The 21,592-nt window shown below is 41.0% G+C and overlaps 3 protein-coding genes across 3 annotated transcripts; 1 reads left to right on the top strand and 2 right to left on the bottom strand.

Annotated features, from left to right (window-relative positions):
* Positions 1 to 3,540: 3,540 nt before the first annotated feature.
* zgc:92664 (uncharacterized protein LOC436695 homolog) lies at positions 3,541 to 7,536 on the bottom strand. Its single transcript, XM_041031893.1, has 5 exons — positions 7,202 to 7,536; positions 6,597 to 6,691; positions 6,241 to 6,467; positions 6,035 to 6,142; positions 3,541 to 5,688 (listed from the first exon to the last, which is right to left on the bottom strand). Exons 1-5 carry the CDS (start codon positions 7,220 to 7,222, stop codon positions 5,624 to 5,626), a joined length of 516 nt encoding a protein of 171 aa, XP_040887827.1. The 5' UTR covers positions 7,223 to 7,536; the 3' UTR covers positions 3,541 to 5,623.
* Positions 7,537 to 8,684: 1,148 nt separating this feature from the next.
* rnaseka (ribonuclease, RNase K a) lies at positions 8,685 to 12,320 on the top strand. Its single transcript, XM_041031346.1, has 4 exons — positions 8,685 to 8,859; positions 9,970 to 10,052; positions 10,309 to 10,435; positions 11,422 to 12,320. Exons 1-4 carry the CDS (start codon positions 8,782 to 8,784, stop codon positions 11,437 to 11,439), a joined length of 306 nt encoding a protein of 101 aa, XP_040887280.1. The 5' UTR covers positions 8,685 to 8,781; the 3' UTR covers positions 11,440 to 12,320.
* A 241-nt stretch (positions 12,321 to 12,561) lies between these two features.
* Positions 12,562 to 20,786, bottom strand: alox12 (arachidonate 12-lipoxygenase). The gene is made up of 15 exons (XM_041031345.1): positions 20,474 to 20,786; positions 18,033 to 18,179; positions 17,276 to 17,474; positions 16,335 to 16,416; positions 16,105 to 16,227; positions 15,837 to 15,943; positions 15,218 to 15,390; positions 14,930 to 15,073; positions 14,611 to 14,814; positions 14,416 to 14,502; positions 14,126 to 14,295; positions 13,718 to 13,839; positions 13,105 to 13,205; positions 12,852 to 13,022; positions 12,562 to 12,741 (listed from the first exon to the last, which is right to left on the bottom strand). The coding sequence occupies exons 2-15, from the start codon at positions 18,177 to 18,179 to the stop codon at positions 12,562 to 12,564; spliced, it is 2,010 nt and encodes a 669-aa protein (XP_040887279.1). The 5' UTR covers positions 20,474 to 20,786.
* Positions 20,787 to 21,592: the final 806 nt, after the last annotated feature.

Below are 21,592 nucleotides of genomic sequence, written 5' to 3'. Positions count from 1 at the left end.
GTATAGTTTCCTATGGTACTTCAGTTTTTTTTTTTCTTTCTTTCTTTCTTTCAGTACGGTTTGGTATAAATAATAGTATCTTCAGAGGAAGTAACATTACATGAATTTAGTAATGTGAAAAAAAATACACGAGCAGGTTTATCTACACCAAAAAGGTGCTCATTAAACACCTCTACATGGTGAGGGGAAAAAAGTGAGAACATTGTGTTTCATGTATATAACAAATCCCGTTTTGAACATACCTGCAGATTTTATAGCATTTGCATATAGCATTTTTCTGTGCTCATTTTTAAAGCAGATAAGTAGTGTTTCACATGTACCCTTCACTTCCTCCTTCCTCTCCTTCCTCTTTTCTTTCTCTTCCTCCATTTTGTCCTCTTCAACCATTTTTATTTCCCTTACAAATAATGCATAACATTCAAAAACTGTTCGCTTTGAAAACTGTGTGATCTTTTTCAGAGTAATTTGCTTAATTCTGTCATTTGCTACAGATTGTTACTTGTGGCTGAAAAGAGCTTTCGAGAAATCCTTTTTTTAAGCAGTGTGCAACTATGATGCATGTATCATACATTCACATTAAGATATTAAGACATGCTTTGTGTAAAGTATGCACATCAAGAATGAATAGATAGCTAAATGAAAATATTTGGAAAGAAAGAAAGAAAAGCACAACACCTGAATATCATGAATTTCCCTGTTATGTCTTTGAGTGTTACACTGATGTGTTTTCCCCCTGAGCATGTGCAGTCTGAGGCAGTAAATCTGATGGATTCATGGCCTCAGTGTGTCCAGGGTGCGCTCTAGCAGCACATCATGTTTTGCAGATATGTGCTGAATCACTTCAAATCATTATGTGCTGCCACTGTGAGCCCTGGGATTTCCAGCAACACACTGGGAGCTGCTCCCAGTCAACCTTGACATCTCCTCAACATTTACACTTGTGACTGAAAAAAAAACACACAAAAAAAAAACCTCAATTCTGCTTGTCTTCTTGAAGGTCAGAGGTAGGGCATGTCCTCTGTCATGCATGTGTGATTTTTGTTCAGCTTCATCTGCATCACCTGCATCCTCTGAGACAATGCAATTCAGTGTAGCTCTTAATAGTTTTGCTTCCAGATTCCCTGCGGCAAGTCTGGTTTATTTTGTAATGGCACCACAATTGTTTCACAACACCAATCACAAATTCTGATAGTGTGTTGAGTGTTAGTGTATATATTTTCAGCCCTGTCTCAGTCAGTGAGTGTGTAAACCTGACTCACTGGTCAGCCTTTACCCAGCACTCTATGACAACCACTCTGTTATTTATTCTTATTTCTTTACATGAGTCATGTATCAAAAAACAAACCAGAATAAAGCAAATTACTGCACAAGCATCAAGAAAATATGACTTAATTTGAAAAAAAAAAGGACATTTGTATTGGAAACATACAATTTGATCTGATTTTGTCACTTGTTTTTAAGAAAATGAGTTTGAATGAGATCATTGACTGGATGACTTGTTAGGGTGGGCTGTGTTTTTGCAGTGCTGTCATGTATTGTCAAAAATAAATAAAAGTAAATTAAATTACAAACAAAAGAAAAGATCCCCTTTTTAACCTCACCAATGACTTGTTCAGTGTAAAGCCAAGTCATGACAGGGTTTCCAGTGGTGTAATTAGTGACCACCGTTCTCCTACTGTCTATAACTGCCTTCATAAAGGCTAACAGCAGGGAAACTGTTTCCTCCTCATTAACATGATTATTAAAATGGAGGAACAGCTGAGAACTAGGGCCCACACTTTGTTTCTGCCCATAAGTCCATTTCAGTTTGTGAACTATTAACAGCACTGAGGAAATGAGTTAACAAAATGAACCGAGTTCAAGTTTATTGAAATAACAATTTCACTGAACATAGACAGCTTTTTTCTCTTCATGCATTCTTGTGAGTGACTATGGAGCCCGCTATAGGCTTAAACAGTACAGTGGGGAAAAAAAGATTAAATTAATAAACAGTAAGTATTGATTGATAAACAGTTCATAAAAATCATAAATATGTATCTAGCATGGCATTAAAGCAATGAAAAAAAATGCAATACTTAACACACAGTAACTGCTGTCCAGATCATTAGAATACTATAACATCCTACATGTTCTGAATAGACTGAAAACAAGTGAGTTGCAACTCTCTCAGATGTTTTGTCAAATACCTCTGGCCTGTCAAATAAGGCCTGCACAGTCTAATTTATACTCTGTTCTGATTGGATGATGTTTCATGTTATCATATGCAGCAAACAGCCTGTTTTCTGAGGCTGAATCTGTGCTTTCAAAAGTGTGAAAGTGTATAAATGAATGACATCAGCTTAACACAATCCTTAACACACCCCACGTATCCGTTCTATCAATGCATCTTCACAACATAGCATTTTTTTGCAGTCAAATAAGTGATTTCTGTTCTTGAACTGCTTACATTGTAATCTTGATTTAATAAGTGAAACATGAAAATGAACAGTAAATATCATAAAACGTGTATTTGACATGTTCAAGGAATGTCATTCATAAAATATCCATTATAAAATTTATTAGAGCAAAGTAAATTCATTCATGTCTGTCCAAAATCTAAAATGTACTCTGCATAGTTGTGTAGCCAGTGAACAACTGTTGTAGCTGCTAGCAACAGCCAAAGCTGGCCAGGATTCCTGAAACGTCAAATGTAGCGTGACAAGTGTAAAAAAAAAAAAAAAAAAATGTGTTGAGGGGACAAGGGCAGATGTGCGATAATCTAGCAATGTTAATATGATGAGTACAAGAACAAAATGAGTATTTGTTGGCATCTCAGCACTAAAAACATAGCTCGTGGCCTGGCACTAACATGCTGTGCTTTCTCCCTAACTGACCAGAGCAGACACAACAATGTGTAACATCGGTTCCTGCTGTTACAGGAACTCGCCCATAATTCAAGACCAAGTCATTCACTCAAGGGTGCATGCCACTAACTTGTGTGCACATTTTTTTTTTTTTTTTTTGTATTTATCTGGCTTATTTGAAACTAAAGAATATTTGAAACCATGAAAGTAATAGTAGGGACACACTACAAAAAATGTTCACAGATATCAAGATAGAATTTTATATATTTATATTTTGTATTTGAATGTCATCAGTAGAGCTTATGAGTTATGTAATAGACTAGTGTAGATGCAGAGGTAACAGTGCTTTCTTACAGCCTGATTGTGACTAAATAATGTTTAATGTCTTGTTTCATTGGTTGTTGTTTTTTTTTTTTCAGAATGTGTCAAGGTAACTGTCACACCTGTCACTGTAGGTGAAGTTCGCTTCAGTGTGTGTGTGTGTGTGTGTGTGTGTGTGTGTGTGTGTGTGTGTGTGTTGAGGCGAGCAGTCAGTGTGTCAGGCTGTAGCAGCACATCATTACTGGTATCTCTCCTCTCTGCATTGCCAGTATGACTTGTGCTGCTTCTGTCAGACATGCACTCCTCTTCATCGCTTCATCACCATCTTCCTCCAACAAATAAAGAAATGGGGTTTTTTTTAAATGTTTTTGTACCTTGTATACTTTTATTATAACCAATGGCTGTATATATATATATATATAACGATTTTTAGACGGAAAATAAAAGCCCAATATTTGTAAAAAAAAAAAAAAAAAATGTCTTTATGTCTCCAATGTTCTATACATGTCTTAATACTAAACTAAAAAAGGAGTGTGAAACAGAGCCTGCAGTGGACAGCTGCCAAAGCCACTTTGGCTTAGGATTTCACTTGAGGATTATTTTTTTCCTAACTTGGAGAGAGAGCATCCCAAACTGTTTCACTCCCTGAAAATAGATTATAGAGATTCACTTATGACTGAAAATCAGCAAGGGAAGACCAAAGTGGACCAAGTGTGATTGATCTCAAACTGAGGAGCACATGTGATTCTGTTGAGCTTAGTCTGGTCTCCAGACGTAGAAGGTATCTTGATAATAAAGGATATGGAGACAAAAAATCAACAGCACAGTTTGATTCAGCAACATAACTGATTCCCTCAGAGGTCCACCTCAGGACAGCTAACTAGCTACACTGTATATTCCTGTTAACTTCATGACTACATGTGCTTTTCATGCCTTCCACTGGTTACACTTCAGCACGCTATTAATACAGATAGAGCAGGTGAGAAATATGAACATCTGTAAATTCTCATTTAAATAACATTTTACTAGATCTTGTTTTTCCGGACAAAAAATATTAAAAGAAGGTTGTCTTCTGGCTTTCACCAGAGCCTTAAACCAAATCTCATGGTCTTCATCAGCAGATGGGATTTGCACAGTTGTCATGGAGTTATACAGGATATTTTTTTTCCCAGCAAACACTAAAACCTTTGCCACAGTAGCTAAAGGGGAAAAATACAAAACATTATCTTTTCAAAGGAATAGTGTCACACTTTGGGATGTTATTAGCCTTCTTGCTTACTTAAGATGAATATCAATCTCATATCTGTCCAAAGCTGGAGTCATAAGGTGGTTGCCTGTTTGGCTTTATACAAACTTCAGAAATACACCTTGTAACACCTCTACGGCTCACAAACAACAGTTTATCCATTCACCCAGAGTGTTTGTGTAGCATCTTGACAACAAGACTCCTGGAAGTCACAGCTGATGTTTGCCAAGAAATATTTCTAGCACACATTTCCCTCCTAAAGAGGAGTCATGGAATCTGAAATCCTAAATGTTTGACTCATCCAGCAGCTGAACACGCTCCTCACATTCTTCCTGATGGAAATCAAACATTGTTCAGAAAGTTGCAGAAGTTCCAACAAATGGGTTGCTATGTTTTCACCTCTTGTCCAGTTCATCCCAGACCAGCTTCATGTGGTTTAGGTCTGGAGATTGCGCTGGTCTTCATCACATGAAGCCAAATTACTGCACAAGCATCAGTATACAGTCCTACTTCCTGCAGGACAATATTGTCCTAATAAAGCATGAGAGGGTGTAATAACACGCTTTGTTCCGTCACTGCCTTTGTACAGACAGAGGGTTTGGAGGTCAGCCGCTAAAATTTGGCTAAAGTTTTTTTTTGAACAGTTTAACTTTTGCTGGCAAGTTAAGAGGAAGGAGGACAATTCACACTGAAGATCTATTGGAACCAATCACACGTCTCCAAAATGTCTTTCATATACCGAATACTCTTACTAATTACTCAAACTACTACTTGTGTGAACATCTGCTAATAGAAATTTTCAAAATGTAGCAAGACTGAATCAGACATGAAATACAGTAAAACATTGTTTCACCTTGTCAATGAAGCTCAGGTTTCTCTGTTTCATTGTGTTTGTTTTCCTGGCATTTGCTTTAAAAAAAAAAAACAATAAAAAACATAGGAAGTATGAATCTTAGAACCACGCTGCAAAGGCTGTCTTTTAAATTTTAGGACTTTTTTTTTTTTCCTTGACATTCTTACAAAACAATCACATTTCTAACAAAGTCAACAAAGTCTCCCATTAGTGGAAAGGCAGGAGTCCCCGCATGGCCCATGACATAATATGACATACTCATGGTCAGCATAATCTGGCTCAAAAGGATCAGTCTATGTTACTGCAACTTATTTTCATTGTTTTGTCCATCATTGTATGAAATCCACAGGAAGTGAAAGGTCAACGGGAGAGCAGAGGAAGGTCACTTGGATTCATGATGAGGCTGGAGTCCAAGTTCAGGTTATCTATGGAGACACACAAAAAAAAAAATCTTCATTCATGACATTTTCTTAATACCAGCGCCAATAAGATGCCCGTGTTTCACATTAAGATATGAAAACCATTTTTTTGGCAGCTCTGATAACAATTTATGACCTTTATTGTGCCAGGACATTTTTTTTCATTGAGGGGAAAAGAGGGCACAAATCCTGAATGTTGTAAAGACATTTAAATCAGAAACTGATCACACACTAAGTCAACAAGATTGGGACATTTAATGACAACTTTTAATACCTGAGTTTTGGATATATGTACTATATGCTGCCCTACTACGAATCCCTCCTAAAAAAAATCAACCCTCAGGAGACTCACCTTGATCAAAATTGTTGAGTTTTTTGGAGTTGGATCCCTCACCCAGTCCCTCGATGTCCACAAGATCACTGTTGACATCCGAGTCATTCAGAGCACTGAGGGTCACATCTACACAGACGCAGACATCACAAAGAAATTCATACTCAAATTGGTATTCTATCTAAAATTCTGAGGGGCTTTCAGTGAAGGTGTGCTGTTGGACTCACCTGCAGTCTTCTGTTTCTTCAGTGGGGGGTGGTTGGGGGTAGGGCCCTGTAGTCCTGATGGTACGACAACCTGACCTGCAGGCACAGAGATGATGGCTGGAGTGCCTTGTGTTGCCATGGCAACAGCAACTGAGGCTTTCTTGATGACCTTCTTAGGTCCATCACAGGACGCGGATGGCGATCCGTCTTCGTACAGCTTCCTCTTCACAGTGCTTTTCGTCTGACTACTACAGACCAAATTGACAGGACAAGAATAACAGGGGTGTTCACATGGTTCAAATATGCACATATGTGTGTGTGTGTGTGTGTGTGTGTGTGTGTGTGTGAGTGTGTGTGAGTGTGTGTGCATATGTTACCCTGCTGGACTGGAGTCTGCCACTGGATGAAGCTGCATGGTGAGCTCTCCTAGTTTGGTGAAGGCAGCTCCAGCTGCAGAGAAGATCTCCCCAACCTATCACACACACAACACACACACACACACACACAGGGATTAAAACTGGTCTCAGCATTATTCACAGTGGATGTGAACACATGTACAATGAAATTATTAGTCTTAGAGATTCACTGCATGACCAAAAGTATGTAGACACCACAGATGGGCATTCATGTGCTATTATAACAGCCTCCCCTGTCCTGATTTGAGGCTTCCACCAGGAACCTTATTACAGGTGTTTTTTTGTTTGTTTTAACTCATTCAAACATAAAAGTTTGATCAAATTATTGATCAGTATCAATACGGATTAACATTGAGGGCCATTTGCAATTACCAAAATAGAACGGGTTCCGTGTGATTTTGACTTTCTTGATTACACCTCTCAGTCCATTCACTGATACTCTGCACAGCTCTCGCGAGAAGCAGAAGGAATCACTCGGGATAGGGGGGGGGCACAGATAACAGGACGCTACTCATTTCTGCGGCCACAGGCTACATCTCAGTGGTTCATGTGTAAAAGGAACTTACTTTAGTGGAAGCTGAGGTCATTCTGCTGATCTCTGTGCTATCACAGACTGTATATAGTCTATGAGTAGGATTCAATGATGCCTTCAACTTGACGGAGCGACTGCTAAGATGCTAACAGTGTAGCTAACTAGCATCTGGTGCTCCTCCGTATGTACCAGTGCAAGAAAAACTGCTCTTCTGCCCCTTCTGGCCTCAGTGCCTGGACAGGTCCGGTATCTGAACACACCGGGGCATAGTGCTGTGAAACTTTTATCTTCGCCTGAATTACATCCTCTACCACCGGAGACAAATCGCTCACATCGCCTACTCAATAAAACCAGAAGGTTGCTGCTGCCTTCAATGTGTCCTCGTAAAATCCTCGCTCGGTCATACAGTTCATTGTGCCCTATGCGAGGTTTCCGAAGCCGTTAGTGGACTGTCGTCTTTCTTTCTTTTCTTTAAATAGTTTTTTTCAACATTTTTACTTGTAGAAAAAGAAAGCAGAAGTTAAATTATAACATTACACAAATTAATTAGGCGGATATAGCAGGGACATGTTTGCATCCAGTAGAAATAAATTCATATTTAAGGAGAGGGATAGAGGTACTTTTTGAGTTTGTGTCTCAAAAGAGATTTAAGCTCGATAGCCTTGAACTCAGCACCCAGCACAGTGACCTCTGGTGGTTTGCGGAAATTATAACAGCCAAATCTGAAAAGGTCATATGGTATCATACAGTGCAATAACTCTATTGTACACCAGTGTGATACATTTGTGTTCGATTACACCTTGATAGAATAAAACTTATTGGGCCATATGAACCATGCACTGACTAAAAATAATAATAAGACAATAGTAGGATTAGTAACAGGTCTAGTAACATACAAACAATAACAATAGTAGAACTAATGAGAGATACTGGAGCATAATAATAATAATAATAATAATAATAATAATAATAATAATAATAATAATGAATTAGACTAATTATGGGGCAGTAGGTGGTCCACAGATCCAGATCCAGACTCTACAGCTCTGAGGGCAGATGAACCTGCAGAGAACGACAGCAGAAGAGAGAGACAAGAAAGAACAGAACTAGAGAAAAGAGAAGCATTTTGTTGTCCAACCGCTGCCCTCAGTGTCCCAGCAAACTTGTGGATACAATGTAATGATAGTCATATATTTACTTCACCTATTTGTCTCACTTTGTCCTTGCTAAGTCAAGCTATTACACAAAGAACTGGATCATTTTGAACTTTCTTGTCTGTGTGGGCTGAAGAGATTATTAGATTTCCCACAGGTCCCGAACGCAGCGTCGAACTAGGAAAGGATAGCCACGTGATTCAACAAGGTCACGTGATTTTCTTAAACATCGTTTGCATTAAGACAATTTAGTTCAATGTATTACAAAAGTCTATTGAAAAAAGCATTTTTACTATATTTAATTTTCAGCCTCGTGTACGTGTTTGTGTTGATGGACATCAAATCAGCGAAGAAAATATTTATAACTTCCGGTTTTCAATCCCAGTCACCTGACTGAAAAAGTAACACCTGAACTCAGGCCGGCTTGTGCTCCCGTCTTCCTCTCTTCTAATAGATATTAATGATGCGGGGGCTGATTTGTGGACCGAAATGCGCCGCCTGTGGGGTCGTGTTGAGCACGTGGGGGGTGATAATGTTGGTGAGTGTGACTCTTTGCTGTACTTTTCTGTCTGTTTGTTTGTTTTTTGTGAATTCTCGGTAATCACACCATTTCCTGTTCGATGGACTACAGTCCAGCTAATGTGTGACTCACGCGTAGTGAGTTAAAAAAACAACTAATTTTATTCCATTATTTTATTTAAGACTTTTGCTTTTATTTTATTTTATTAATTTAAATGTTAAGGTCACGGCTGCTTGGATTATTGCCTGTATGATGTTATACTAGTGCAATGAAATATAGCATTGAGTACAATCATACTGTGGAAAAAAATATTCATAGGGTTTTTTTTTTGTCATTTTTATTGGCCTACTTTTCTCTTCTTTTTTTTTTACTCTCACTGTCACATGACTTATGGTTTTCAAATACATCCCCTCCAAACGCTGAGTGTTCTGACCAAAACTCTCATGAGCTGCCATGTTAAAATGAGCTCTTAACTTCTTGACAAGAATCTTGGAGTTTTTTAAACTGTGACAGCTCCTATACTGTGAACAGTAGGGACACAGGCTCAAAGCGCTTTACAGAGACCCAGAGCCTGACCCCAAAGCAAGCACTTAAGGTGACAATGGCAAGAAAAAACTTTTAACAGGAAGAAACCTTGAGCAGAGCCTGGCATATGGGGGACCCTCTTGCCGATGGCCAGGCTGGGTGAAAGGAGGAAAAGGAGGAAGATAGGACAGCTGGGAATGGAGGAGAAGGATATGCAGCATATAAAGCATCAGGCTTCACTGAAGCCTTGTGATGCTCATGCTAAAAAAGTTTTGTTAATAGGACTTTTTAAGCTATGAGGACATGTTTGATGACATTTTGGCTTATACACTGCTGTCTGCTGGGGATACGGAGTGGTTTGTTTGTGTATCTGCAATCTGGTCCAGGGGGCCCAGTCACCAAAGCAACAAGTGACTCAACAGTATCTGGGCAGAATTGTCTTGGATACGCATCAAGAAGCAGGCACATTCAAAATTCTCTGGTTGTCAATTTAATTTACAGGTGGAGCTGACACAGTAAAAACCCACCAACCCTGTCAGTGCTGACTGTATGACCCACGGTTTTAACCGTGTGTCCTTCCATAACAAGCCTCTTCTCTCTCAGACCATGTTAGGGATTTTCTTCGCTACGCATTCAGCTGTGCTGATTGAAGATGTGCCTGTGAAAGATGACGATATCCATCAAGAGTAAGTACAGAAATGCCCAACCAGGTTTAAGATCATTTAGAAACTGTGTCACCATTGCCAGATTTTGTCCGGAACAACTAGATTTTTGCACTGTAAAATATCCAGCAGAGTATGTGGCGCCTGCATCTAGATTTATTATTATTAGGCTAACTATCTTAGCATCTCTCTACCACCTCTCTTTTGCTGATGGCAGCTTTAAGTGAATATGTGAGGTGTACTTCTTTGCAGGCTGTAATCTTTTTGTGTGTTCCCACAGTACAAACCCTCCTCAGAGGATCTACGAACTGTACAACAAGGTGGGCTACAACTGCTTCATAGCAGCTGCCATCTATGTCCTGGTCGGAGCCTTTTCCTGCTGCCAGATGAGGCTCAACAAGCAGAAGGTAATTTCAGTGATTTGGCTGTTTAACATTAGTGTTATTAACCTTTGCTGAAAGGGATCGAGGGCTGTATGGTGGTGCAGTGGTTAGTATTTAGAACTGTTGCCTCACAGCAAGAAGTTCGAATCCACCAGTCTGGGGCTTCTCTGTGTGGAGTTTGCATGTTCTGCCCCGTGCCTATGTGGGTTCCCTCCAGGTACTCGGGCTTCCTCCTACTGCCTAAAGACACGCAGATTAGGTTAACTGGCGACTCTAAATTATCCATGGGTGTGAATGTGACTGTGAATGGTTGTTTGTCTCTATATGCCAGCAATGTGTTCAGGGTGTTCTGTGGCTCTCACCCAAAGAGCAGTATAAAAGCAGTATAGGAAATAGATGGATGTACAAAAGGGTCAAATCAGTGAATGGCACAGTGAGAAAGAGGTTGGTACTGTAGGTATCTCATCTTGCAAATATCATTGGAACGACTTTATTCTGCAGGAATACTCCCTAAGTGATGATGGCGTGAGCGATGGAGAAACATTAGGTTGAGTAACAGATCTTTTGAAGGTTTAACAGGCACTAAAACTCTTTACAGCTGTTTATAGATTTATGAGATCTCATGATGTCAGTTGTTTTATCTTTGGTCATGATAATTACAAGCAGCAGACACCCGTTGGAAAGTAGTCTATGGGGAATTTGGAGATTTTGGATTGGCTGGTGCAGCATCTGATGATGATAGTGGTGTTCGTCTGAACACAAGCTAAAGAGGGTAAAGCTCTGTTAGGTGTTTTACACCATACAATAGGAGCATGCTGGACAGAACAAACTAAATGTTAATTTCAGTGGGGCTAAAATGTGAATTCCCAAATGAGTTTCTTTTAGTTTGAACATTATAAACACACATTACACACACTATGATCAGCACAGAGCATGTGTGAAAGTAGTGTAATAGTGGTAATAGTATTTTTGTTTTCTGATTCAGGAATTATTGATGTGTTGTTCTGCAGGACTACCTGGTGCACTAACGCCACCTGCTGGACGGATGAGCTCCCAGCAGCACTGTGACTGCAGGAGGATGTATTCACCGGTTCTCACCTGTTCTCTGATTTCTGCCTCGTGTATCACGGTTTCAAACTCCTAATCAGAAGCATCAGGAAGAAAAAAATAATGTTCTGCACCTCTGCACTTAAATACCATGTATTTAAGATGATATTAATTCTACCTCTGATCACAAGGGCTTCAGTTGTGTGATTGCAGAAGTAAAAATGACCCCCTGGATTTCAACTTCTGTTCTCCAGGGTCTGAATGATTGTTTTTGTCAAATGTTGTAAATGTTTTTTTTTTTCTTGACTTGCTCTTTCACACCTGCTGTACTGAACAAGAGAATGTATTTCAGATAAGTGCCAATAGAATTGTGTTCGGTGATGTTAGTTGACATCATGCTCAGTTGTCATGGAGATGGTTCAGTTGTCATCACCTAACCCAACTCTGGATTTCAGTCACATGATAACAGGTGGTTATAATGAGGAGAGATGATGATAACCCTGACATGAATGTCCTCTTCGATCATTCTCTGGTCGACAACCTTTCACCCCTTCTCAATTGACCGCTGTGTAATCACATCAGGTGATGACAACTACGCAAAAAAAAAAGATATAAATTGAGTTGAGAGAGAGTGAACTTCCTCATTCAATCCAGGTTTAGTTCGGGGGATATTGTCAGTATTTTTCCTCTTGGTTTAAATTAACCAGGTTTGCCAGGTTCTGTTAAAAGGGATTTTTTTTTTTGCAGCTGTCACCACCTCTTGGTGGAAATGTTGGAGTATGCCTACTCTATCTGAGAAGTGCCTTGAGATAAGTTCTGTTTATGATTCAGCACTATATAAATAAAACTGAACTGAACCCTGGCTGTGCTGTGGGGAGGAAGTATGCCAGCCTTGTCCTAATGTGGGACACAGTCAACCTTCTTCTGACAGACAGTCCTCTACTTAACATTCCCTGTTCAGTAAAAACATGTCACACAAATGTCCAATCAATGACTTGAAGAATATTATTATTTTTTACAGTGGATGTAAATGGATGCATTTTAAACAATGAGCGACAGACAAACCTATTTCAAAAATAAAAACACACCCTGCAAAGAGTAGTCTATATGGTGATGCTGTTTTCTATGCGGCTAGGCAGGAGGAAGAGGTACTGCAGCTCCAGTCCTTCATTCTGACCGAGGATGTGGCCCTCGATCTCCTTCAGCTCTGCTCTGAACCTGTCAATCAGCTCCAAAGCCTTCCCCTCAGTGAAGTGCTCCTCTGTGTACTGGCCCAAAGGAATCTAGGCAGAAGAAAACAGTTTTTGCTGAAGAAAGAGGAACATGACTACTGTCAGTCATGTCATCTGATTCAAATTCAAATTTGGAATCCTCCACACAAAGCTGGACTCACAGCATCCGGTTGTGCTCGCCCCAGATGCCATGTGATAGCCATCTGCACACAGGACTGGCTGATGTCAGGAAGAGTGGCCATGATCATCTCCATGGTAACGGCATCCTTGTCTGTTGGTGGGGGTTGTCTCATGGTGCAGGGGGTGTTGGGGACCCAGGCACACCAGTCAAACTGAAAAAAACAGTTGAGTTTCTAATCCGCTTTCAAACCACATCTCAACATCACAGTATCTAAGGGTGTGAGTGTTCAGCACCTGTCCGTTGTTGGTAGCAGCATGCTGGGCTGTACTGGTGAAGATGGCCACTGTCAGCAGGGTGGACAGTTCCTCTCTGGTGCCAAGTTTACTGGGCAGACCTGAAATATATCCATCATCACCATACATTATCTCTTCTGCTAACAGCTCTTTATGTTAATGGATAGTTCCACAAAATAATTACACCTAAAACCCCCTCCTTGTGTGTCCATTATGATGTTACTTCCTGTCTTTGTGTTTTCCCGCCTTTGTGATGGTTGGCTAAATGTTGATGTGTTTCACCTGTTACTCCTGCCTCCCTTGTCTGTGTTGTTCCCTCCTGTTCCCCTCATTCCTCATTAGCTTGTCTATGTTGTCCTCCCCTCTTGTCCCCTCCTTGTGTTCTCAGTGGTTTAGCTCCTTTTGTGTTTCCTTGTGCTATTGTTGGCGAGTTTTTTCCCTACATGAAGTTTTGAATTACCTGAGTTTTGTTCCTGCTTGCCTGGACACTAGTTTCTCCCCCCGTCAGCCTGTAATCCAGCTTTTGTTATTAAATTATCTTCATTGAATCTGCCTGCTACAGTCCCCTGTGTATCTGTGTTCAGGATGAAAACACAGGGTGTTAATGACTCACCAAATTTGGGGAGCTCCGTGTAGCCCTCCTGAGTTATGTCTCTGATCCAGGCTTGGAGCTCCAGGTCCTCCTGCACATCCTGGTCTGACTGGTAGTACAGGCTCACCATACCTGTGACAAAACTAAAGGAAGCATTACATTTAGTCAGTGCTCATGGTGAGAGGCACATCGGACCCTTAGTGGTGTCCTCAGTTCATGTCATTATTCATCCAGGTGAGAAGGTGCTCCAATTATTATGACAAAAGTGGAATTGGGGGAGTGAAAATCTGGGGACCAGATTAATTCAGCTGTTAACACTGCTACAGTGTGCGTATGCGAATAAGCATTCAACAAATATGTGTGTGTGAACATTGTGCTTGTGTATGAGCGAGGTGTGTTAGTATGAGCATGGTGTGTGTGTGTGTCTACCTGTGTATGGCCTCCCACAGCATCAGACTGTACTCCCTGTAGAAATAATTAGGGAGCTGGGACACTCCTCTGTCAGTGAAGTCATGGTGGGGCTGGAGGGAGCGGTAAGTCAGCACCTTGTACTCCCTCTGAGCCAGAATCAACAGGCCGTCACCACCTGTGGAGACAACCTGCACGCAAACCACAATCGTCACCACAATGACGACAGCCACTATCATTCACCAGTCATCAACAAGGTAACTTCTAACATCCAAAGTCCAAATCACATGAACTGTTTCAGAGTGACACACCCGTTTAAAGATGCCATTAGCGGAAATGAGCTGAGTGCGCCCCCTGCAGTTGATCTCTAGAGTGTAGCGCAGATGAGGGGCCAGGAGCTACAGCAGGAAGACAAATAAAAAGCGTGTGTGTATGAACTGTTCTGATAGTGTGACTGACTATATAATATAAACCTATATATACTTATGCCTTGCATGGTTGTTTACCTTATATATAGGGTGTACGGCAGGCAGCTGTCTCAGAGTTGCCACACAAAACACCTCTACCACCAGGTGAGTCCTGAGCAGGTGCGACAGCAGCTGGAACACCTGGAACTCTGAGTGACGCACCCACATCTTAGCCAACAGCCAGGCCAAAGGCGGGTCTCTGGGCAGGAATATGGGTGTGTCCAGGCCAGGAGTCTGCCCTAGCTGAGGAGGGAGGAGTGGGGAAACTATTGCATGTTTGATTGTGTGCTTACACATCAGTGACATGGAGAATACTTCAGTACTGGGTCTATGGGCGTAATAGTAATGAATGATATACCTGTATAGCAATAGGTATGAGTCCTTCATCTGGGTGTTGGTAGAGAAGACAGAGTGGAGAAGCAATGTACTGAGGTTTGCCCTTGATTGTGTTGGAGGGAATCCCCTCCATGATGGCGTAGTCTAACAAGTAGATGTTGCCTGCCTGGACAGGAGAGAGACATAAGAAATGCTTGAGGACATGGAGGGAAGAGACGGAATGAGATAACCGAATGACTGTTAAATTTGCAATGCCACATCAAAGCTTGTATAAATCCTATCAACACATATATAATGCATTAATTGCCACCTTGAGTTCTTTGTCCAGATTGGTCCTGGTAGCCATGGAGCTCTGCACCATGTCCGACGTGACGGGGAAGTTCTCCGGCAGCTTCTTGCACCTCTGGATCATCCTGGGGTTGGAGCCATTCAGACACTGGTAGCCAAAGAACCAGTCCTCCTTCCAGTGCTCCATACAGTACTCTGAGTCAAACGCATCATATTGCATTCAGTTGTTTGAACAAAGTAGCTTTGCGAAGATAAGATCTAACAACTGTCATTTGTACTAAGTATTGGCAGGGCTATGCTGCCCTCTGCTAGACCACACCTCTTCACTTTGTTTTCTGAGCCACTGATTTATTTCACTGTGACATGGAAAAACAATTCAGTTATTAAAGACAGAACTCTAAGTAAACGGCCTTTTAAAATATGTTTTTAATTTAAATATTACACCGTAAATGTATGAATGAAAATTAAAAACCTATGACAATGTGTATTTTATTTCATTTATTTTTTTTCTTTCTTTGTTTTTAATGGTGGTTTTCAAATCTCTCACATACGATTAATACAAGGACTGTGTATTAGTGCTATTATTTTAGCGTGGTTTAGTGAGGTTTAATGAGGAGTGTGTTTTGCGTGTCTTTACCCACCAGCTATGGGGCTTCTCAGCTTCCAGAAAATCCGTTTGAAATCATCCAGGTCATTCCAGGACTTCCCAAACCTGATGGCGAACTTCTTCAAAGACAGCTCCAGCAACCTGCCGAGAGGGAAAGGTGCATTTGTGCCTGATGTTGCATCATGTTGTTGGGATACAGGTCTAATTATACAGTTACATTGTGAGAATTCTTTGTATGTGTGTGTGTGTGTGTGTGTGTGTGTGTGTGTGTGTGTGTGTGTGTGTGTGTGTGCACCGCCTACGCATAATGTAAGGAATGTTCAAAGTCGCTCCTCTTCTCATTCTCAAAGCGGGCGTCTTGGGGTAAATCTGCTTCTGTTTTAGCGTCAATACACCGGGGTATCCCTGGAGCCCACGTTACCCATCTGACACATGAACATCGAGTACAATAGAAATATTAACACAAAAAACAAACCATCCATTATCGGGGAAAGTGAATCTCTAGTTTTGTGTTGCTGTGTTGTTGCTGGACCTGTACGTCTTCTGTCTCTCCTGCAGTTCTGTCTTCCTGTGTGCCAACAGCTGAGCTAAGGAGTCGTCCTTCAGCATCTTACCTAAGGAAACAGGAAAGTGCACTTTTTTTCCTACAGGACAGACCTACTGGGGCTCGTGCTCACTGCCCCATGATTTTAGCAGGGTGGGGTTGTGGATCTGGTCTGTTTGGTCAAATTGCAGACTGTACTGGTTGATGGAAAATTAGTTTGTTTTTTGGTCATTCCTTTCTGTGGAAAACTACAAGGAAAATTAGTCTTGTAGAAACAAAAACTATTTAGAAAATGAATATTTCAACTTCACAGTTATGAAGATATTGTTATTTTAAGTCACTTAGTGGAAAATTGGCCTGAGGGCAACCCTGAATATCTGTAAACACATTTAATGGAAATGGAAATGGAAAACAGCCAGCCTTTTTGCATGAAGATATAGGACAGTGATAACATCCGATCCATAGGTCTTTGTATTCTTTGTATAGGGTGTTATTGTGTTATGTATTTCCTTATCCAGATAGGATGTCCAGCCATGAATGAATCTGTGTTAATGTCAGTTGTAAACCAGAGTAACAGAGCAAGAAATGAGCTGTAATAATGAAGCTCAGAAGTAGTGTCTCTTCATGAAGGGAAGAGAAAAATAAGTGTGCAGAGGAGGGACTGTCTTTTAAAGTTGTCTAACTTTAGTTATGCATTTAACCATCATTTATTTGCCATTAGCATTAGCATTAGCCTAACCCTAAGCACGCCATAGTGGCTGTGCACAAATATATTGTGGAAATAAATAAATGTTGAAACAAGCCCTACACTCCATTGCTGCAACGTAAGAGCTACTGTTGTTGGATCAGTTAGGGGCTGGCTGCTTTGTAAACATTATGTTCACAGCTAACCATTAGCAGCCAACTCTGAATACCTACAGTCTTCTTACCTGTTCCCTCTCTTATTTCCACCTTGACGTCTCCTACAAGCCAGCGGTAACAGGGGAAAGTCATTTTGTCACCACTTGGAGATTCCACTGTGACATAGCAACAGAACCAGTTATCTTCCACCCAATACCTCTGCTTCTCCAGTCTGACCAGTAGGAGAGAGCCTAAAGGGGAAGGACTGGTCACCTTGTACTGGTCCACCTGATGGAAATGGATGAAAAAGGAGAAAGGAGAAAGAAAGAAGTCACTGTTGTATGTTGTGAAAGTCATTCAAGCATTCTAGCATGGACAAACGCTACAGCACTCAAAATATTGAGCATATTGTGGGTGTCTATCTTGAAAATAATGCTTCCACTATACATATAGTATATTTCTTGTAACTGAAGGGAGAAGGGAGCTAGTCCCCATCTCTGACATGGGAGGTCTTAAAAAAAGCTAGAACGATCAAATCAAACCCAGATGGTAACAGCTATGCATTTCATTGGTGCTAACCTCTTAAGTGGATGATGTTACTTTAAGTATAAGTTCATCCACTGGCAAGCTAGAGGCAGAAAGTTTGAATCCCTTTGCTAATTTTGTTCAGTTTAGGTCAAAGATTCATAGTCAAACATGTAGTTTGTTGTAAATGAATGGACCAAAAAAAGGAAGAATATAGAAATAAAGAAATGAAGATTTGAGTCCAACTTGACGGACTCTGACAAAACGAGGGTAGAGATGATTCGAGTCTTTCCAAATCACACCCTACTTTCACACACTTACTGCTCCTCTACAGAAGTCCAGCCCAGGGTTGTCCAGCAGGGTGCGCTCACTCTCCCCTTTCTCCCCCACCAGAGTCACAAAGATGTAATTGTTGGTGCCTGAGTACTCTGATTTACCAGTTGCTACTGTGACAGTGTAGACCTCCATCTGAGGGAAGAGAGAGTTTGGGTTCAGATCAAAGCTTGTGAGGTACCTGCAATATTTGCCTTTATTAGATACCCCCACTTTTCCTAATGACAACCTTTACCACGGGTTTTTATACGTTTTTATACATTTTGGAAAATTATTAAGTCTCTCTCTGTGAGTAAAAGCTCTCAGGCAGTGACAGGCTTGCACCATCGTGGGAAACCATCTCTTGCAGAAGTTTGTTTGTCAGATTTCTGGCCTGCTATTGCTCCAGTCAACTCTTCGTGCTGTTAATGTGAAGGTGAGGACGATGGACGATGAGGACGACGTTGACTGTCCTGTCCAGAGACCTGACCTCAGGCCTCATGGTCGTAAATAACACAAACCAACCCTCCCGCCCGCCATTACCCAACTTGGTTAACTCTGGGTTTATCAGTAAAGTTCAGCAGTGGTTATTGCTGAGATGAATATGTTTATATCTCTGAGGAAGGAAATGGTTTTTGAGATGACACACTTTTCAGTCAGAAACACCCATCATTAGCTTTTGCAGTTTAAGTTGACGCATGTGAGCCTTTCCATAATCGGGTGTTGCATTCATCTAATAGGATTCAGACTCTTCTTCATGCAGTCATTGCAAAATTCTGAGGGGGCAGCAATGTGCTCATAAGAGAAGAAGTTCCTGGTAATAATCTGAATATTATTTTAGTAGTAATCAAATGTGTAAACCACATGTAAATGAGCTGATAAACAACAGATATGGCAGTTGCTATGAAATGACAGTTGATGTTGGTTACTATTAGTGTTTGGTTTTTAACTAATATAAAGACTTCAAAATGCTGCAGCTCGACTACTGACAGGAATTAGGAACAGAGATCATATTTCTCCTGTATTAGCTTTTCTGCATTAGCTCCCTGTAAAATCCAGAACAGGATTTGAAATTCTGCTCCTAACCTACAAAGACCTCAATGGCCAGGCACCACCATATTTCAAGGAGCTCCATTCATCCAGCGGCAGGGTACACCCTGGACTGGTAGCCAGGGCCGACAAAGACAGACAACCACATATGCACACACTCACACCTAGGGGCAAAGTAGAGTAGCCAATTAACCTAATGTGCATGTTTTTGGGATTGTGGGGGGAAGCCGGAGTACCTGGATAAAAACCTTGCAGGCACAGGAAGAACATGCATAGAAGAGCCTAGACCGGGGTTTGGACCTGGAACCCTCTTGCTGTGAGGCAACAGTGCTAACCACTGCACCACTGTGCCATCTCAAGGAGCTCGTAGTACCTTGAGTACTAGAACACTACACTCCCAGAACACAGGCCTAATTGTGGTTCCTAATGTCTTCAAAAGTACAATAGGAGTCAGATCCTTCAGCTATCAGGCTCCTCTGCTGTGGAACCATCTACCAGTTTGGGTCTGGGAGACAGACACCCTCTCCATGTTTAAGGGCAGGCTTAAAACGTTCCTCTGATAAATCTTATAATTAGTTCTGGCTCAGGCTTTGCCTTGAGCCATCCCCTAGTTAGGCTGCTACAGGCTTCGACTGCCGGGGGAACATGCACTGAGCTATGCCCCCCCCCATCACCAAGTGCTGCTCTTGGGGGAAATGTTAGGTCTAAACTAGCTCTAAACCTGTTCTACATGAAAAGTGCTTATGTTGTTCTTACGTTGTCATTACTTCTTTAACTGCAAGGTACCTATATTTCTGATCATATATGACGGGTGCGTAGGACAGTTTTTAGTGTGCATGAGTAAAAACGTTGAGGAATAATGTGGTGCTAGCACATGAGGAGGACTCTGCAAATGCTGATTTAAACTATAAGCTATAAACAAGCTCTGTGACATTGTGTTATGGACACAAAATCCTGCAAATAGAAATAGCACACCAAGTCTGCAATGGACCAGGCTGCAATGTTACGTTGATGCCATAAAAACACTTTCTTTCTGCAAGTGCTGCGGTTTAATTTACCAGAATGCTGAATTTAATTCAACGTAACATCAGTCAAAACTACGAAAAATCCATTACAGACCCACGAGGCCCAGGAATGTGGAGTATGACAAAACAGGTAGTTGTGGTTTAACTTTTAAAGGTGAACTGACTAACATGCTGCCGCTCACTTGTTTTCAGTCTGGACACCTAATTTTCTGAAACTGTGTTTCCATACAACTAAACTGAGAAACCTGTACTGATGAGTAATTTCACAAGATGCATCATACATCTTCCCCAGAGTAAATACTTCACAGTAATCTGTACATGACAGGTTTTATCCTCAGAGAGTCAGAAGTCAAGAAACAAGAGAAAAACACTCACCTTAGTCAGTGCCGTCGTTACTGCAAAGTATCAGTTTTCTCCTTTTCCTGTGTCTTCCTTTGGCTCTGTCCTCTTACACTTCTCTTTTTTCCTTCTCCCCCTCCTTGTGTCCTATTTCTTCTCCTTCTTCTCTGTCAAAAGTCCTCACAGGTCTCTGTTGTTGGTTCAATAGTTCCCCCCAGTTCAGCACATCTGGTTTGTTTCTCTGCAGAAAGTTTGAAAGTTTGGCTGCAACGCTCATTCCCTCGCTCTGACGTCTCAGCTCTCTCACACTCTCCTCAATCGGTCCTTTGTGTAGCTTCATCTCACTCATCTACACACACACATACACACATACACACACCCATGCAAAGTTTCAAAAAGGGAAGTTGGGTCAATATCTGGGCTTCACATTGTGAGATAACACATTGTTGTTTCAGGGCAGCAAAACAGCCACAGTTGTAAAAACTTAAAAGATAAAATTTAAAGAAGTTACGTTAACAGTTAAGTGACCACCGAGGGATGGAAACCTGACCTTATGTGAAAGTAAAGAGGGTCGTATATAGACATAGACATTCACTGGTGGGGTAAATGCTACTGGGTGAACTATGGCTGAATTATAAACAAAACCTTTTCCTTCGCTGCACAGATTTTGACTATTTACTTTTTGTAGTCCTCCAACTCTGTGGACTGTGCTATACTGAATTACTGATGTACCCCTTTAAATTGTTATTTATAGTCCTGAAATACCATTCCAATCAGGAGAGGACTGGAGAGTAGTTAAATTAGTCTTTGGTGATTAGTTCATATGCAGACAACGTGAATTTCGATTATTTTAAATGGTGAAAAAAATGTTTTTTGTTATGTTTTTTTCCAATGTAAAAATGTAAGGTAAAAACGTATGTGCTATAGATTTCTATGGTATTTAAATTCCAACATTTAAGTACTTGATCATGATTTCAGTTTCATCAAGAACTACCTTCACAGACCAGAAGAACAAGGTGAACAAGTCCTGCAGCAAATGGTCTGGTCCCCACAGAGCCTTGTGGAGTCAGTCTGGGGATCACACGACGAGACAGAAGACACTGAGACAGACTAAATCCACAGGACAACTGAAGTTCTCCAATGTGCTAGAAACAA

This window comes from Toxotes jaculatrix, chromosome 23 (assembly GCF_017976425.1).
Source record: "Toxotes jaculatrix isolate fToxJac2 chromosome 23, fToxJac2.pri, whole genome shotgun sequence".
NCBI lineage: Eukaryota > Metazoa > Chordata > Actinopteri > Toxotidae > Toxotes > Toxotes jaculatrix.
The sequence above is the reverse complement of the archived record's forward strand: the minus strand, read 5'-3'. Positions and strand labels throughout refer to the sequence as shown.

What these genes read in the sequence shown, in the direction of transcription:
- zgc:92664 (XM_041031893.1), bottom strand. Translation starts at nt 7,222, where the DNA reads ATGACCTCAGCTTCCACTAAA. An exon ending in TGACCTCAGCTTCCACTAAA is followed by an intron (nt 6,692 to 7,201) that starts GTAAGTTCCTTT and finishes TGTGTGTGATAG; the next exon opens with GTTGGGGAGATCTTCTCTGC. An exon ending in ACTCAACAATTTTGATCAAG is followed by an intron (nt 5,689 to 6,034) that starts GTGAGTCTCCTG and finishes GTGTCTCCATAG; the next exon opens with ATAACCTGAACTTGGACTCC.
- rnaseka (XM_041031346.1), top strand. Translation starts at nt 8,782, where the DNA reads ATGATGCGGGGGCTGATTTGTGGACCGAAATGCGCCGCCTGTGGGGTC. An exon ending in CGTGGGGGGTGATAATGTTG is followed by an intron (nt 8,860 to 9,969) that starts GTGAGTGTGACT and finishes CTTCTCTCTCAG; the next exon opens with ACCATGTTAGGGATTTTCTT. An exon ending in GATGACGATATCCATCAAGA is followed by an intron (nt 10,053 to 10,308) that starts GTAAGTACAGAA and finishes GTGTTCCCACAG; the next exon opens with TACAAACCCTCCTCAGAGGA.
- alox12 (XM_041031345.1), bottom strand. Translation starts at nt 18,179, where the DNA reads ATGGAGGTCTACACTGTCACAGTAGCAACTGGTAAATCAGAGTACTCA. An exon ending in GAGAGACAGAAGACGTACAG is followed by an intron (nt 16,228 to 16,334) that starts GTCCAGCAACAA and finishes TTCATGTGTCAG; the next exon opens with ATGGGTAACGTGGGCTCCAG. An exon ending in GCTGAGAAGCCCCATAGCTG is followed by an intron (nt 15,391 to 15,836) that starts GTGGGTAAAGAC and finishes CGTTTGACTCAG; the next exon opens with AGTACTGTATGGAGCACTGG.